At 38.8% G+C, this 18,611-nt stretch overlaps 1 protein-coding gene across 2 annotated transcripts in view; it reads left to right on the top strand.

Annotated features, from left to right (window-relative positions):
• Positions 1-2,347: 2,347 nt before the first annotated feature.
• DNA2 (DNA replication helicase/nuclease 2) overlaps positions 2,348-18,611 on the top strand; it is a 31,193-nt gene continuing 14,929 nt past the window's right edge. The window contains exons 1-13 of one of the 2 annotated variants that reach the window (XM_058188623.1): positions 2,348-2,510; positions 3,171-3,341; positions 4,379-4,562; positions 7,255-7,397; positions 8,501-8,623; positions 9,045-9,252; positions 11,774-11,891; positions 13,995-14,157; positions 15,199-15,390; positions 15,549-15,779; positions 16,185-16,301; positions 16,395-16,504; positions 17,578-17,687. In XM_058188623.1, coding sequence (XP_058044606.1) covers positions 2,416-2,510; positions 3,171-3,341; positions 4,379-4,562; positions 7,255-7,397; positions 8,501-8,623; positions 9,045-9,252; positions 11,774-11,891; positions 13,995-14,157; positions 15,199-15,390; positions 15,549-15,779; positions 16,185-16,301; positions 16,395-16,504; positions 17,578-17,687 — 1,965 coding nt within the window. In that variant the 5' untranslated portion in view covers positions 2,348-2,415. Of the gene's footprint in view, positions 2,511-3,170; positions 3,342-4,378; positions 4,563-5,030; positions 6,075-7,254; positions 7,398-8,500; positions 8,624-9,044; positions 9,253-11,773; positions 11,892-13,994; positions 14,158-15,198; positions 15,391-15,548; positions 15,780-16,184; positions 16,302-16,394; positions 16,505-17,577; positions 17,688-18,611 lie in introns of those variants that run through there. The other variant, XM_058188622.1, reaches the window with a different exon arrangement.

Raw genomic sequence — 18,611 nt, 5'->3', positions numbered from 1 at the left:
ATTATTTAAATTTGTATACCGCCCTTCTCCCGAAGGACTCAGGGCGGTTCACAGCCAGGTAAAAAATACACAATACACAATAAATACAATTAAAATACAATTAAAAAACTTATTAAATTGGCCACAATTAAAAATTTAAAATAAAATAAAATAAAAACCCATTAAAAACCCATAGCCTTGTGTTCAGGAAAATTCAATATATTACATTAATGTGCTGCTCTACTCCCAGCCACTCTGGGCAGCTTACAAATTGTTAAAAACATTAATCAAGCGAGAAAGGAAGACGAGTAAGTGCTTCAGTTGTTTAACAGGGATAGAAGAGCCAATTCGGAATGGTCAAAAAATTGGCAACTCCAAATCTCAACCAACAAATGCTCTGTTTTACACATTGGCAAAAAGAATCAGAACATAAAATACAAACTGAATGGACATGACTTTGTAGATGACCCTCTGTCAAGGACCTTGGAGTGCTCATCAAATGATCTAAGTGCCAAAGCCCACTGTAACAACATCGCCAAAAAGGTATTAAGGGTTGTAAGCCTAATCTTGCATAGCTTCTTCTCCGATAATATTACACTACTAACCAGAGCCTACAAAACATTTGCTAGACCAATTCTTGAATACAGCTCATCTGTCTGGAACCCACACTGCATATCGGACATTAATACAATTGAACACGTCCAGAAATATTTCACAAGAAGAGTCCTCCACTCCTCTACTCGCAACAAAATACCTTATGCCACCAGACTCCAAATTCTGGATTTAAAAAATTTAGAACTACGTCGCCTTCAATATGACCTGAACATAGCTCATAAAATCATCTGCTACAATGTCCTACCTGTCAATGACTACTTCAGCTTCAACCATACCAATACATGAGCACAGGATAGATTCAAACTTAAAACGAACCGCTCCAATCTCGATTGCAGAAAATATGACTTCAGTAACAGAGTTGTCAATGCCTGGAATGCACTACCAGACTCTGTGGTCTCATCCCAAAATCCCTGAAACTTTAACCTAAGACTGTCTACTGTAGACCTCACCCCATTCCTAAGAGGTCTGTAAGGGGCGTGCATAAGAGCACCAGCGTGCCTACCGTCCCTGTCCTAATGTTCCCTTTAGTTGTATTCATTTTATGTATTCAATTCATGCTTATACTTAAATTTAATAGAATAGAATAGAATAGAATAGAATTTTTATTGGCCAAGTGTGATTGGACAGACAAGGAATTTGTCTTGGTGCATATGCTCTCAGTGTACATAAAAAAAAAAAGATACGTTCATCAAGGTACAACATTTACAACACAATTGATGGTCAATATATCAATATAAATCATAAGGATTGCCAGCAAAAAGTTATAGTCATACAGTCATAAATGGAAAGAGTTTGGTGATGGGAACTATGAGAAGATTAATAGTAGTGCAGATTCAGTAAATAGTTTGACAGTGTTGATGCAATTATTTGTTTAGCAGAGTGATGGCCTTCGGGGAAAAAACTGTTCTTGTGTCTAGTTGTTCTGGTGTGCAGTGCTCTATAGCGTCGTTTTGAGGGTAGGAGTTGAAACAGTTTATGTCCTGGATGCGAGGAGTCTGTAAATATTTTCACGGCCCTCTTCTTGATTCGTGCAGTATACAGGTCCTCAATGGAAAGCAGGTTGGTAGCAATTATTTTTTCTGCAGTTCTAATTATCCTCTGAAGTCTGTGTCTTTCTTGTTGGGTTGCAGAACCGAACCAGACAGTTATAGAGGTGCAAATGACAGACTCAATAATTCCTCTGTAGAAATTTAATATGTATTTGACAAAACAGATAGATAGATAGATAGATAGATAGATAGATAGATAGATAGATAGATTCATTCATTCGGTATAGCTGTGAAGATGCTGGCCTAGAAACTGGAGATCTCAGTCCGCTTTAGCCATGAAAACCAAGAGCTGGGTCACTTTGGGCTAGTGACGTTCTCAATTCACGGGGCGGCGGCGGCGGTGGGCAAAATAGGAAGGAGGACTATGACGTGGGCTTGCGGACTTTACCTACAAAGTAATAAAAGTGGGATTAAAAATATAACAAATACGATCAGTGGCCATCAACACAAGAGGAATCCGCATCCTGTGGCCTCCTTTTCTATGCCCTCCACCGGCTTAATATTTCCACCCAAGAGCTAAGTTGTCACAGCGGGTTCGGCGGGAAAGAAAGAGAAATTCGGGCTTGCCGGTCAGAGCCATTTTCCCCTCAGGTGCCGGCGGGAGCCCCGTCCGCGAGGCAGCGAGAGGGCCGCCTGTGCAGAGGGAAACCGCCCGCAGCAGCCTCGCCTCTTCCTCTCAGAAAGGCGCGCGGAGAGGCGGAGAAAAGCGCTCCTCCCCGGCCGGGCCAGGCGAGCGGCGGGGTTTGGCGGGCTTTCCCGGCCGGGGTCCCGCATGGCGGCAGGGGAGGAAGCCCTGGAGGGGCTGGACGGAGCCACGCTAGAGGAGCTGATGGAGAGGAGCTTCGTGGAAGAGCCGCCGGCGGAAAGGTGGTCGTCTCTGCCGGGGCTGAAGCGGGGGCTTCAGAGCGCCCGGGTGGGTTAGGGGTGTGTAAAGCGAGGGACCCCCCCCCTCCCCGGCTTCAAACCTTAAATGCAACGTGGTTTGATCGTAGTTTAGAGGAATGTGGTTCGTGATTAAGTACCCTATAAGTATAAATTATAAACGTAATTTGGATACATGAAAAATCAACTCGGTTCTTCTGCTTCCAGTTAGGTAGGGGCCCCATAGGGTCATCAAGACGGTTACAAATCCTCCCCCATAAGGTGAAAAGAAAAAAGGCCAAAAATGTTGTTTGAAAGTAAAAAATAGTAAATGTGATGGTTCCCTCCTGGCCTTGATCTTGTGGCTCAGTGGCTAAGACACTGAGCTTGTCGAACACGTTCGAATCCCGGTCTCCTGCGTGAGCAGGGGGTTGGACTAGATGTCCTCCCAGACCCCTTACGTGAAATCCCTTCTGAGTCCTTTTTCAGAGGGGCAAAGGGGGTACCCAAAGCACTGTAATCTTGCCACCTTTTAATATGCAGTGACACCGCCCGCCCCCAATACACACTGGTCCTTGAGCTGGAAAATGTGCATGATTATTTTATTGTAGGTATTATTATTATTATTTTAGCATCTAAAATAATTATCTGTCTTAATTATTTTAGGTTTCCAAAGAAAATGATTGGCTTCCCGGATACTGTACTCCAAAGAGGTTTGAACAATAGATACTGTGTGGTACATGTTCAGGATAATGAAGAACTTGAGAAGCGTCTGACAATCATTTCTTCTCCGCTTGACGATTCAGAGCGAGAGCTCTGCATCCTTCAGGATGACTGGTAATCCTTGGGCAAATGGAGTGGACATTTGTCTGGCAGATTTCTAACTACCATACATTTCTATCATGAAAAATTAATTTTGTGATAAATTTATAAGAATAATAGGAAGAGGTTAGGGAAATATTTTATGGAAATTTTCTCATGGTTTGTTCTTACTGCATACTTACCCTTGGTGAACCCTCCTATTACCTCATAAGCTATATTTTTTGGAGTGTGTTGCACCAAAGCTAAGCACAACGGCTGGATTCACATACTGGATTAGCACTGTTTTGGGATTCAGTACATCTTGTGAACATAACTCATAAACAAACTGGAAAAAGTATGATGTTTAGTTCTCTCCACCACCCTTCTAGTATTTATGATACTTAATTTAATTTTTCCTCACTTTTTTCCTTATATCCACTTACCTATGCCCTGTTTTATTATTTCAATTTATGTGGTTGTCCATCTCCAATTCATGATTCTGGTTGGCTAACCACAATTAAAAACATAATAAACTATATAATTTTAAAAACAGTGCACAGTTATAAGCACAGTTGAGGTAAAAAACAGAACCACCACCAACAAATTAACGTAACTATTGCACAGACTGCACCACACATTTGTGTCAAAAATACCAGTGATAAAAATGTGTCTAGGTTTTATGAAAGATCAGCAGGGTTGAGGGCATTTTAATCTCTGAGGATGAAATTCCAAATGGCAGGTGTTACAATAGAAAACATTACTATTTGTATTATTTATGCTAATTATTCATAATTAAAATGGCTCTAACCTAAGCAATTTTGAATGCAGGCAAATTTATGCCTTTTATCCAATGTTATCCAATTTTTGTTAGGCAAGCAGATTTGGGCTTCAAAAATCCACGTAACCATTACATGGGAAAAAAACAAAATTATTTTTTCCTGTTTATGTGTGGATCTGTATGTGCACACACAGAGAAGAAGTGGATCATTTAGAGAAATCATTGTTTACTTTCCTTATTTTATCTTCCATTTCCAAACATATTTGCCCTCTTTAATGATCTATCTTTTTAAAAGGATTTCTGTTCCAGTCCAGCCTGGAGATATCATTCACTTAGAAGGAGAGTGCAATTCTGGTACCTGGATAATAAATGCAGATTCAGGATATTTAATTCTGTATCCAGATGTGCTACTTTCTGGGACGACTGTATCAAAGAGCATTCAGTGCATGAGAAGAGCTGTACTAAGTGAAAAGTTCCGGGTAAGTAAATAATAATATAACAACAACAACAACAACAATAATAATAATAATACTGGATTTCTAAATGTTTAAAACAGCTGTCATGTCAAGATTTTTTATCATAAAATCACAATTTACTTTAGCTCCAAAATGGTGCTGGATTATTGGCTGTATTCATTTGCTGGTGTTTCAAATGGCATTTAATTGAACGGATGCTTCATATGTTATTACTTTACAAGTAAACCTATGAGGATAGAGGTCTTCTGAACACTTTTGTTACTTCCATATGTATATTGGAGGAGATGGACTCTGATTCTTTTATAATGCAGTAATCGAGATAGTGCTTGCCTGTGTTTTTATCAGTTTCATCTGCCATGACAGTTGTGATTTTGTGATAAATTTATAAGAATAATAGGAAGAGGTTAGGGAAATATTTTATGGAAATTTTCTCATGGTTTGTTCTTACTGCATACTTACCCTTGGTGAACCTTCCTATTACCTCATAAGCTATATTTTTTGGAGTGTGTTGCACCAAAGCTAAGCACAACGGCTGGATTCACATACTGGATTAGCACTGTTTTGGGATTCAGTACATCTTGTGAACATAACTCATAAACAAACTGGAAAAAGTATGATGTTTAGTTCTCTCTACCACCCTTCTAGTATTTATGATACTTAATTTAATTTTTCCTCACTTTTTTCCTTATATCCACTTACCTGTGCCCTGTTTTATTATTTCAATTTATGTGGTTGTCCATCTCCAATTCATGATTCTGGTTGGCTAACCACAATTAAAAACATAATAAACTATATAATTTTAAAAACAGTGCACAGTTATAAGCACAGTTGAGGTAAAAAACAGAACCACCACCAACAAATTAACGTAACTATTGCACAGACTGCACCACACATTTGTGTCAAAAATACCAGTGATAAAAATGTGTCTAGGTTTTATGAAAGATCAGCAGGGTTGAGGGCATTTTAATCTCTGAGGGGATGAAATTCCAAATGGCAGGTGTTACAATAGAAAACATTACTATTTGTATTATTTATGCTAATTATTCATAATTAAAATGGCTCTAACCTAAGCAATTTTGAATGCAGGCAAATTTATGCCTTTTATCCAATGTTATCCAATTTTTGTTAGGCAAGCAGATTTGGGCTTCAAAAATCCACGTAACCATTACATGGGAAAAAAACAAAATTATTTTTTCCTGTTTATGTGTGGATCTGTATGTGCACACACAGAGAAGAAGTGGATCATTTAGAGAAATCATTGTTTACTTTCCTTATTTTATCTTCCATTTCCAAACATATTTGCCCTCTTTAATGATCTATCTTTTTAAAAGGATTTCTGTTCCAGTCCAGCCTGGAGATATCATTCACTTAGAAGGAGAGTGCAATTCTGGTACCTGGATAATAAATGCAGATTCAGGATATTTAATTCTGTATCCAGATGTGCTACTTTCTGGGACGACTGTATCAAAGAGCATTCAGTGCATGAGAAGAGCTGTACTAAGTGAAAAGTTCCGGGTAAGTAAATAATAATAATAATAATAATAATAATAACAACAACAACAACAATAATAATATTGGATTTCTAAATGTTTAAAACAGCTGTCATGTCAAGAATTTTTATCATAAAATCACAATTTACTTTAGCTCCAAAATGGTGCTGGATTATTGGCTGTATTCATTTGCTGGTGTTTCAAATGGCATTTAATTGAATGGATGCTTCATATGTTATTACTTTACAAGTAAACCTATGAGGATAGAGGTCTTCTGAACACTTTTGTTACTTCCATATGTATATTGGAGGAGATGGACTCTGATTCTTTTATAATGCAGTAATCGAGATAGTGCTTGCCTGTGTTTTTATCAGTTTCATCTGCCATGACAGTTGTGATTTTGTGGGATTAAACATGGGTGTCAAACTTGCGGCATCACATTGCTATCACATGACGCTTCACAATGTTTTTCCCATTCGCGGAACTGGGGTGGGCGTGGTCTGCATGTGACCCATTTGGCCTGCGGGCTGCCTGTTTGACACTCCTGGATTAAAGCATGTGGCAGTCTGCTTTATCTTGATTGTGATATGGCTGCTCCCATATTATTTGTTCGAAAAGATCGTAATATAGGGGAGTTTATTTTTAATATGGTTGGGCCAGAAGAAACCCTTTAAGCTCCAATCATCAGCCATGAGATTTTTAATCTTTGCATCGAAACAAAATAGACATCTTTACAGTTTTTTCTTTATTTCTTCTGAAAATATAACAAAAATTTGCACTTGGAGACTATAGATAGTTTTATTGGTAAAAATGTATATTCAGATTTCAATTATCTGTTATTTATGTTCAGAAAGATTTATAATTAAAATAACAGAAAAATTGTAGAAAGATAATAATAATTACAAGATAATAAGTCTTTATAATCTTGTAATTTAAGATAGCACATTCACTCCTTAGTTTTTTAATATTCTTTTTGCTATACATTGTACGTTTTTCTATTCTTAGTTTTCTTGGCTTATTTCAAGCATAGCCTTACTTATCTTTGCTCAGAAATAAGTTCTTACTGTGTTCAGTGACATATTAATAGTGTATGTATTGTTCAGGCCTATGACATTAGTATGAGGGAAGCACAGAATTTTGCAGATTAATTGCTATGTAGGACACATTTATGCAAATATTTTGAAAGTGGTTGTTTTGTTTTACAGAAATGTGAACAAACTTCACGTGCAATGCTGGTAGGCACAATTCTACATGAAATTTTCCAGAAAGCGGGAATAAATTTTACGCAAGAGAAACTGAAAGAAATCGCTTTCTCAGCTGTTCATGGACCAAAGTATCTAAAAGAACTGTAAGGGTTATCAATAAATAATTTTTAAGAAATATATTTTCTTAGTTTTAATACTTAGTGGAGACTAGTTTGTGTAGTGTTGTTGTGGATCACTATTGTTGTTGACAATGTGAAAGCTGTTTCATTAGAACTCTCTGAATCAAAGATTCACTTTGTGAAAATGTTTTCAGTTACCAGGTTTCCAGTATTCAGCTACCAATTCAGTTTACAATAGTGAAGCATTTTCCTTCTCGTTATCATAATTGAGAATGTATGCCAAAATACTTTTCATATTTTCACATTCCTATTTTCCCCTCTTTTTTGATCCGGAATATATGATGGATTCAGAGCAGTGTGGTGGCGTAGAGGTGAAGACCTAGGTATCAATAGAAGTTTCTCTGTCAGGGCGCAAAGAGAAAATACTTGCTGTGAACTCTGGAAAGGCATCAGGAACAGTATCTGGCCAGTAAACTCTCAGCTTCACTTAATCACCCCAACCCCACTTTGAAGCAAGGAATTACAGGGCCATAAAAAAAAAAATACATTATGGACCCAGGTCTCCATGCAGTCACCCAAAACCTTGAGTCTGATCCTTGAGTTCCTTCAGACATTATTATTAACTCTACTTGGTTTCATAGATCCAGTTTGGTCTAGATCAGGGTTGTCAAACTCCTGGCCTGCAGGCCAAATGTGTCACGTTCTGGCCACGCCCACACCCGGTTTAGCGAAGGGGGGGAAGTCCTGATACATGACGCCACCGCCACCGTGCCAACATGAGTTTGAAACCCCTGGTCTATACTGATTTTAAATCTGTCTTAGCCATGAAAGCCATCTGGATGACTTTGGGCTAGTAATTCTCAGCTCAACTGAGAGTTACTGTGGGGAAAATAGAAGGAAGGTGTGTTTGGATATGTTTTCCGCCTTGAATTATTTATAAAAATAATAAAAGGTGGAATACCTTATCAATCAATCAACCAATCATTGAATTAAGTTACCATTTTATTAATAAAATTATTTTATGATCCTGACCCCTTTGCAATTTCGTATAGCTGTCTTTTTACTAAATGAAAAAGCCCAGGAACCTGTCTTGTCCAGTTTCTAACATTCTTCTTTCACTGCTGAAGGTATCAGTTAAATCTGGAGCAAAAGGATATAATGCATGAGATTGAGGAATACTTACCATCTTTTATTAAATGGGCAGAAGTCTATACATACAAACACAGCCAAAATAATGTGCAGTTAAAACCGTAAGTAATTGTTAATTGAATACGAACAAACTTAACACACTTTAGTGGAATGTTTCCCAATACACAAGCTTGTATTGTTCATAGCTTTGCTGATGTTGTAGGCAAGCTATACTTAGTAGTCAGAAACAAGAAGCAGTTTGGTTGCATCTTTTCCAGAAAATATCCAAGTTTTGCTGTGATCTTTGCAAAAGGCTGGTTTTGTTTATGAATGCGCTGAATATTTATGCTGATGTGTTCTTTTGGTTCAAGAGCTAAACACAGACAAATAATAGCCTAAGTTGTTTAGAAGCATTCTCTTACTCTCTAATATTTCAGTCTTCTATTCAAGAGGAATGCAGGTTTTTAATTGTTCTTCCTTGTGTCTTTCAGGAAATGCATAGTTAACAGTTTAAATTAACATATACAAATTGTTTTGTGACAGGCTAGGAGCTAAGTCCTGTTCTAATGTCAAAGTTACAGAAATCCTGGATGTTGAGGAGAATATCTGGTGCCCCAGGTTTGGCTTAAAGGGGAAGATTGATGTTACGGCTGGAGTAACCATTCATGAAAGATCTAAAACTCAGACCAGAATAATGCCACTGGAGCTTAAAAGTGGAAAAGAATCTAACTCTGTAGAGCATAGAAGTCAGGTAAATATTGGAATATATATGGAATGTAAAGTTTAAATACATGAAGAATATAAGATTTAAAAGAAGTTTAGAATAACAGAGTTGGAAAAGACCTTGAAGGTCTTCTAATCCAATCCTCTGCCCAGGCAAGGAAATCCTACACCACTTCAGACAAAGGGTTATCCAACATCTTCTTAAAAACTTCCAGTGTTGGAGCATTCACAACTTCTGCAGGCAAGTTGTTCCACTTATTAATTATTCTAACTGTCAGGAAATTTCTCCTTAGTTCTAAGTTGCTTCTCTCCTTGATTAGTTTCCACCCATTGCTTCTTGTCCTACCCTCAGGTGCTTTGGAGAATAACTTGACTCCCTTTTGTTTGTGGCAGCCCCTGAGATATTGGAACACTGCTATATGTTCTTTATATGTTGTAGCCTCCAGTCCCCTAATCATCTTTGTTGCTCTTCTCTGCACTCTTTCTAGAATGTCCACATCTTTTTTACATTGTGGCGACCAAAACTGAATGCAGTTATTCCAAGTGTGGCCTTACCAAGGCATTATAAAGTGGTATTAAAACTTCACGTGATCTTGATTCTATCCCTCTGTTTATGCAGCCCAGAACTTTGTTCGCTTTTTTGGCAGCTGCTGCACACTGCTGGCTCATATCTAAATGGTTGTGCACTAGGACTCCAAGATCCCTCTCACAATTAAATTATTGAAGGCATTCACACAATATACATAAGAGCATCCTGATGGACATACTTGCAAAGCATTTTGTAGATGGTCTTCTGTGCTGGGTTGAATGACACTTTATTTCCATGAATCCCTGACATTGTCTTTTTGGTCTTCATAGTTGAAAGGTGCCAGGAATATCTCATTTGACATTCCTGGCAAGTTAGGAGAAGACTGTCAACTATAACACCAATCACCAAACACCTAGAAGCAAACAAAGTAATAACCAAAAGCCAACATGGGTTTGTCAAAAACAGATCATGCCAGACTAATCTTATCGCATTCTTTGACAAAATGACAAAATTAGTAGATCAGAGGAATGCTATCGATATAATTTACTTGGACTTCACTAAAGCATTTGATAAAGTAAACCATAACCTACTACTAGATAAAGTAGAAAAATGTGGGTTAGACAGCAGCACCACCAGATGGATTCATAACTGGCTGACCAACTGCACTCAACGTGTAGTTCTCAACGGAACTACATCCACATGGAGGGAAGTATGCAGTGGAGTACCGCAAGGCTCTGTTTTAGGCCCGGTACTCTTCAACATCTTCATCAATGACTTGGATGAGGGGATAGATGGGGAACTCATCAAATTTGCAGATGACACCAAGCTGGCAGGAATAGCCAACACTCCAGAAGATAGGCTCAAGTTACAGAAAGATCTTGACAGACTTGAACATTGGGCGCTATCTAACAAAATGAAATTCAACAGTGAAAAAAGTAAGGTTCTACATTTAGGCAAAAAAACCCAAAATGCACAGGTACCGGATATGTGGTACCTTGCTCAATAGTAGTACCTGTGAGAGGGATCTTGGAGTCCTAGTGGATAACCATTTAGATATGAGCCAGCAGTGTGCAGCAGCTGCTAAAAAAGCCAACACAGTTCTGGGCTGCATAAACAGAGGGATAGAATCAAGATCACGTGAAGTGTTAGTGCCACTTTATAATGCCTTGGTAAGGCCACACTTGGAATATTGCATCCAGTTTTGGTCGCCATGATGTAAAAAAGATGTTGAGACTCTAGAAAGAGTGCAGAGAAGAGCAACAAAGATGATTAGGGGACTGGAGGCTAAAACATATGAAGAACGGTTGCAGGAACTGGGTATGTCTAGTTTAATAAAAAGAAGGACTAGGGGAGACATGATAGCAGTGTTCCAATATCTCAGGGGTTGCCACAAAGAAGAGGGAGTCGGGCTGTTCTCCAAAGCACCTGAGGGTAGAACAAGAAGCAATGGGTGGAAACTGATCAAGGAAAGAAGCAACTTAGAACTAAGGAGAAATTTCCTGACAGTTAGAACAATTAATAAGTGGAACGACTTGCCTGCAGAAGTTGTGAATGCTCCAACACTGGAAATTTTAAGAAAATGTTGGATAACCATCTGACTGAGATGGTGTAGGGTTTCCTGCCTGGGCAGGGGTTGGACTAGAAGGCCTCAAGGTCCCTTCCAACTCTGTTGTTGTTATATTATATTATATTATATTATATTATATTATATTATATTATATTATATTATATTATATTATATTATATTATATTATATTATATTATATTATGGTTAGAATATCTTTGAGAGCAAAATGTTTTCATCTAGGCAACAGCAAGCCATCATCTGATGCAATTATATGAGATTGTTTCTGGGGTTAGAATTTACAGACCACTTACTCTGCATTGATGATCTTAGAATGGTCATGCACCAGAAAATATTGAATATTGAATTGCTGTAGTTTTAATGGTCTAAAATGCTGCAAATATCTTCACTTTGTTTCTATGCTTAATTTCAATTTTGTTTTAAATATCTTTTTAGGTAATTTTGTATTCCTTACTGTGTCAAGAAAGGCGAGTTGATCCTGAAGGTGGATTTCTCTTATATTTGAAAACAGGCAATATGATTCCTGTAATAGGAAGTCGCATGGATAGGCGAGGTAACTTTTGTGATAGCAAAAATATCTATGTGGGAGTATAGTTACAATATTTTCTTCCCCATCTTTCTATTGTACTGTTTTCATCGTGGCCTTTGTGTATGTGTTTGTGGATCTTTTGGCAAAAAACCAAAACAGCCTCTGAACCTAGATGTAAAAAGGAAATACATTTTGAAAGACATATAATGTAGCAGAGAAGGAGGAGTAGATACTTTTTAAAGTTTAAATGGGTATGATTGGAAGGAGCTCTAAAAGCATTCCAGAACAACCTACAGTTTTTCTTATTTAAGAAGGTAAGTTGGGTTATATTCTCACTGTCTATCCCTGTTGTTGTTAGTTGCAAAGTGGTGTCCGACCCATTGCGACCTCATGGACAACATTTCTCCAGGCCTTCCTGTCCTCTACCATCCTCTGGAGTCCATTTAAGCTCACACCAACTGCTTCATTGACTCCATCCAGCCACCTCATTCTCTGTCGTCCCCTTCTTCTTTTACCCTCAGTCTTTCTCAGCATTAGGCTCTTCTCCAGTGAGTCCTTCCTTCTCATTAGGTGGCCAAAGTATTTGAGTTTCAGAGTAACCCCTTCATGGATTACTGCCTTGTCGTGGCAAAGGGGCTTGTGTAGCTCAATGAAGCTATGAGCTATGCCGTGCAGGGCCACCCAAGACGGACAGGTCATAGCAGAGAACTCTGACAAAACGTGATCCACTGGAGAAGGAAATGGCAACCCACTCCAGTATCTTTGCCATGAAAACCCCATGGACAGTTTATCCCTATTCTAAGTCAAAAAGATTGAATTATATTATGTGGCAGCTGGAAATATCTAAAGTTGCGGTCCCATTTGGCAATGACATTTCTGAGAATCCACTTTTTCCTCCTTTACTGCTTGATGTTGCTCATCATTACAGTTGCAACTTATTTTGATCAAAAACAATATAGTTTTGTGTGTAACATGAAGAACTTATTTATCAAATTGTTTTGGAGTATTTGTAGGCTGCCCACATCCTAATGAACTCTGGGTGGTGAATAGAGCAATAAAAGAGACATAATACAAATTATAAAAATGCCTCTGATCAGTTCCCCTAGTCAATTAGAGCTAAAAGCACATTGAAATAAAGTAGTTTTTACTTGTTTGATGAATGCAAGAAGAGACAGGACCAAGTATATTTTTGGGGGAAGAGTGTTCCAGAGTGTGGGAACTATTAGGGAGCAGGCCTGTTCCCTAGTCTGCATCTAAATGTGGCTGTCAAGATGGGGGTAATAAACCTCTATGGATATTTTTACCAGATAGGAAGATTCCGTTATGGCAGGGGTGTCAAACACAAGGCCTGGGGGCGAAATCTGGCCCATGGGGTGCTTAGATCTGGCCCGCGGGACTGCCCTGGAAACAGCAAAGGACTGGCCCGTGGTGCCTCTACCAGCGAAAATGGAGCTTGGGAGGCCGAGCTCCGTTTTTGCCTACAACAGCCTCCTGCAACCCTCTGCCAGCAAAAATGGAGCTCAGGAGGTGCCTTTACTCCATTTTTTACTTTACTTTACTCCATTTACTCCTTTACTCCATTTTTACTGGCAGAGGATTGTAGGAGGCCGTCGCAGCCAAAAACGGAACTTAGGAGCACGTTTTTGCTGGCACAGCACTCGGGCCAGCACAGGTGCCACCAGCACGAGTGAGATTGAGCTGGTCACGCCCCTAGCCACGCCCACGCCCCCCCGAGGTCAAACAACCCTGATGCGGCCCTCAATGAAATTGAGTTTGACACCCCTAAGTTCATCTTCATATATCATAGGGCTGTGCCTAATAGTTAATGAGCAGGAGTCTGAACTGGCCCAGAAGCCTTTCCTTAACCAGTGCAACAAACTTTCAGGGGGGTGTTATCTGCACTCTCAAAGTTGTCCTGGTAATCTGCAGAACTACATTTAATAAAAAGGCTGACGAGTTATGGTGGAACTGTATTTAATAATTTGTTCATTTTCGGGTGAATGGAGGAATAAATTTATAGGGCCAGTCCTCAAATATACTAAATGCCCAAGTTTTGTTGTATGTTTTTTTCATGCCCTTTCCAATTGAGAGTGTCTAAAGTTATTTTTATCTATTTCTCCTTTGCAGAACTAATTAAACTGAGAAATCAGTTGGCCTTCTATTCTATTCACAACACATATAAATCTATAGGAAAAAAGCAAACACAGCTTGCCCCTCTACCTCCTTTGATTAATGATAGCCAAGCATGTAGCTATTGTTCTCAGAAGCAGAACTGTGTACTTTATAATAGGTAAGTTTCTTTTAAAGAGGTTATATGAAAGTGTGCCTTAGTCCAGAATGTTTGATACCACAATTTCAAGAATCATTCTTGGTTTGGTATAAGATACCATGTAACAGAGGGTTGAACACAGGGGTGAAATGCTCCCGGTTTGGACTGAATTGCGCGATCCGGTAGCGATGAGGGCGGGTAGTTTGGATAACCGGTAGCAAAAATCCCTGCCCCCCCCCCATGCCCACCCAATCGCCCGGTCCCCACTTGCCTACTTGGCAGTTTCCTGCTTCTTTCGGTCTTGCTCGCTATTCCGGCCTTGCTTCGACTGCTGCAATCAATTGTATCAGTTTGCAACTGAATCTGCCTGCCTGCAATCCATCTCATCGGTGAGCAACTCAATCTGCCTGCCTTTTCCCTTGAATTGGGTAAGAAAGGAGGGGGGGGGGCTTTAAAAAAATAGTTAATTGGGTTTTTTTTAGGAGTTTTATTTTTTTTAGACAGCAATTTAAAGTTAAAGAAGTTTTAAATGTAGTTAAAAGTTTTAAAATAAAATAATAAAATAAAATATTTGTGCAGCTTTCTGAGATTTGGTGTGTTTCTGTAGTGTTTCACTCTAACTACACAAACACAAAATCTCACAAAGCTGTATGTGGCATTTTGTGTATGTGTGTGTATGTGAGTCAGTTATGTATGTGTAAAGTGTGAAAGTTGGTTTTTGAGCTTTTTGTGGCTGTGTGAGGTTCCTGCTTGTTGCAGGGGCCATTTTGGGTGAGGTGTAGCTGCTTTTACATTGTGTTTGAGTCAGTTGTGGTGTGTTGTGTGTGTGTAAAGTGTGAAAGTTGGTTTTTGGTACCTCTTATTGTTTTGTGTATTATTTTTATTATTGTTATTGGCCATACCCACCCAGTCACCTGACCACCAAGCCACGCCCACCAATTAAGCCACGCCCACAGAACCGGTAGGGTTAATTTTTAGATTTCACCCCTGGTTGAACAGGAAATCAGGAATCATACAATCTAGAATTTTGTTCAGGTGGACTCATGTTCAGTTGTGTTTCAGGGCCGTAGAACACCAGAAAGATGTCTCAATACCTCCAGATATGGTGGCTGCTAATGAAAAGGAGATCTGTCATTTAAAGCCTTCTCACTTGGACTATTTCCACCTTTGGTACTTAATGCTAACTTTGGAGTCACAGTATAAAGATGGGAAAAAAGGGCGTAAAAATATATGGATGCTGCCTGCTGCAGAAAGGTAAGACAAAGACTTAAGTATTAACAGTGATTTTCGTAAGCTCATTTGTAAACTTCATCCTACACACTGCAGTAAGAAAGAAGAAATGGTATAGCCTAAGTTTTTCTCTACTGGAAGAAATCCAAACCCAGTTTATTTTGTGTTCTTGATGCTTGCAGAGAAAAACATGGGGACTGCATTGGAAATATGATCAGAATGGAAAACGTAGTAGAAGTTTTGGATGGACAGTATCTGCATTGGTTCCAGCGTAGAGATGATCGTGTGCCAATCACAACTTTGATGGTTGGGGACAGAGTTGTTCTAAGTGATGAAGAAAGCAGTTTGCTTGGCTTATCTACTGGCTATATTCAGGAGATCAATAGAACCAAACTTTCCTGCTTATTGGATAGGTATTGCTTGCATTTACATTTCACTTGCTGAGAATTAAAAAAAAAAGCAACATTTTCTAATTGCAAAATAAGATTACATGTGCCTGCTAATAAACAGTGATATTTCTATTTACTGTGACATTGGCAGATCTGTATATAGATTCTTGCATGTCTGCCTTATTGAAGCTGTTTTGTTAAGTATCAGTACTGCTTGTACTTCGGATTTCATGCAGTTTTAGCAAGATGTTTTCCTTTGGAGAGGTTTGAATGTCAGGATGAGGTGTGTTCCTGGTAAGAAATGGGACTTCTATAGAAGCCACTGTATCACAGTTGAAATGGCCAGCAGATTTAAATGCATATCTTGTATGGGCAGGAGGTATTTGAACTTCTTGTGGAATTTTATTGGTTCTGTTTAATGTGTTTCAGGAATTTATCTCATCTCCCTGGGGAAACTGTATATAGATTAGATCATGAGGAAGGAGCACTTGGTATAGAAGCTCCTTTAGCAAATCTTTCTAAATTAATGGAAAATTCTCCTGCCAGGTATTTTTCTGGTCTTTATTTCCACACAAGTAACATTACTCTTAGAAATATTTCTACAGTTGACTATTCCATCTTCCCTCTCTTCTGTTTTAGTGAAAAGCTTCGAAGCTTAATAATAGACTTCTACAAGCCACAATTTGTTCAATACTTGAGTTCTGTTCTTCCTCCAGAAGCGAAGGACACAGTTGCAAACATTCTGAAAGGTACAGGGGACAAAAGATTATTACTTAAAATTTATTTATCATTTTTTAAAACTGCCCATCTCCCTCATAGAGGGAAAAATAGTCCAGTTTTCAGATTGCATTAAATTAATACCTTTCAGCTGCAAATCCTTGTGACACAAATATATTAGAATCTGTATACCTTCAGCAATAAGCTCATTCCACAATATAATAATTTTAATCAGTAATATTCATAAGCAGGCATATCTTAAAGAATTGTCAATGCCACAATATTGAAAAGCTATTCAGGAAGTTGGTAGCAAAATTTGAAATTCCAAGTTCATCTGTTTGTAATTGTAATTCTTAGGAATACCATATGAGGGAGGGTATTTTTTTTGCTGGATTTTTAAGTGTATTAGTATATACAATTTTCTGGGCTGAAGAAACACTTTGAATTTCTGCCAACTGTTCGACTGAACCCAAAATAAGGAAATACTCTTGGGAGTTTTGAATTCCCAAAAGTAAAACTTTATTGGATACACCATTTTGGTACTGAAGAATCAAAACCAGCTCTGGTTTTCCCTGCTCAATTATTTCCCTAGTTAAATAATAGCTTCCTCTTCTCCCCTCCCCTGGGTGATCACATTGTCCAATTATGAGACGTCCTTTTGTTATGGGAACAGTCCACCTCCTTCTCAAGCACCTTGATGGTTTCCAGGCTCTCACGATCCCCACACAACTTCTCAGTGCTCCATTTCACCCTTCCCTCCCCCCAGTTCATTGGCAAGTCGACTAGTGATAAGGTTTGAAAGAAGCAAAGCGGTTCAATCTTGACAATTTCCCCTAAAGAGCCAATGTATTCCCTGGTTTCTTTAGGATGGTTAACACATTTCCACCTTTTTTGCAAATATCAGGACTCAGCAGTCAGACGTAAAGTAACTTACAAGTAAGCCCACAGGTGTTTCTCCAACTAGTTCTCTCTGACACGCACTTTTTTTAACTAGTGGAACATCTCATCCCATTCTCTCTTAATGCTGTTTACAGAGAAGAAGTAGAATACAGTTTTAGTTAACATGGCGGGTTAATTATTTTTCTCTTTGTCTGGTAAATCCTAGGATTGAATAAACCCCAGAAACAAGCAATGAAACAAGTTCTCCTTTCAAAGGATTACACCCTTATTGTTGGTATGCCTGGAACGGGAAAGACTACGACGATTTGTGCTTTGGTAAGGTCTTGTATAAGCCTGTGACAGTGGTGAAAGTCAAATTTTTTTTACTACCGGTTCTGTGGGCGTGGCTTGGTGGGCATGGCAGTGGAAGGATACTGCAAAAACTCCATTCCCACCCCACTCCTGGGGCCAGCCAGAGGTGATATTTGCCGGTTCTCCGAACTACTCAAAGTTTCTGCTACCGGTTCTCCAGAACCTGTCAGAACCTGCTGAATTTGACATCTGGGCTTTCTGACTTTGAAAAAGGATTAGCAACTGCCCCTTTGTTTAAAAGTTTGATCTAACGCTAGGGTGAATATGATAATTTTGATACTCAAGTTTTAACGTCCATAATGTAAAGATTGTTTAACGAAACAAACCAGGATGCGGCTATGTTCTTAATGTGGACATTATTTATGATATCTATTGAAGCAATAAATTCTTGACACTTAAGTCATTGAAAATCTCAGATCTGTATACCTGCAGCATGTATAAATTCAGTAGCTATTTCACATTTTACCAGTAGGGAAGTTCAGAACCCTCTCCAATATGGCAAAAAAATATGTCAGAGCACATAGGCTAGTTGCTTCTGATTGTGAATAAATGTGCCAACCCTCTATAATCTTCATTGTGTACATCAGAATGGGCAATCATAGAATAATAGAGTTGGAAGGAGTCTTGGAGGTCTTCTAGTCCAACCCCTCCGGAGCAGGAGACCCTGTATCATTTCAGACAAATGGTTGTCCAGTCGCTTTTGGAAAGCCTCCCATGACTGTTCCATTGGTTGATTGCTCTCCCCTTTAGGAAATTTCTACTTAATTCTAAGTTGCTTCTCTCCTTGATTAGTTTCCATCCATTTTTTCTTATCTTGCTTTTTGGTGCTTTGGAAAATAGTTTGACCTCTTCATCTTTGTAGGAGACCCTCAAATATGGGAACACTCA

This window comes from Ahaetulla prasina, chromosome 6 (genome assembly GCF_028640845.1).
Source record: "Ahaetulla prasina isolate Xishuangbanna chromosome 6, ASM2864084v1, whole genome shotgun sequence".
NCBI lineage: Eukaryota > Metazoa > Chordata > Lepidosauria > Squamata > Colubridae > Ahaetulla > Ahaetulla prasina.
The sequence above is the reverse complement of the archived record's forward strand: the minus strand, read 5'-3'. Positions and strand labels throughout refer to the sequence as shown.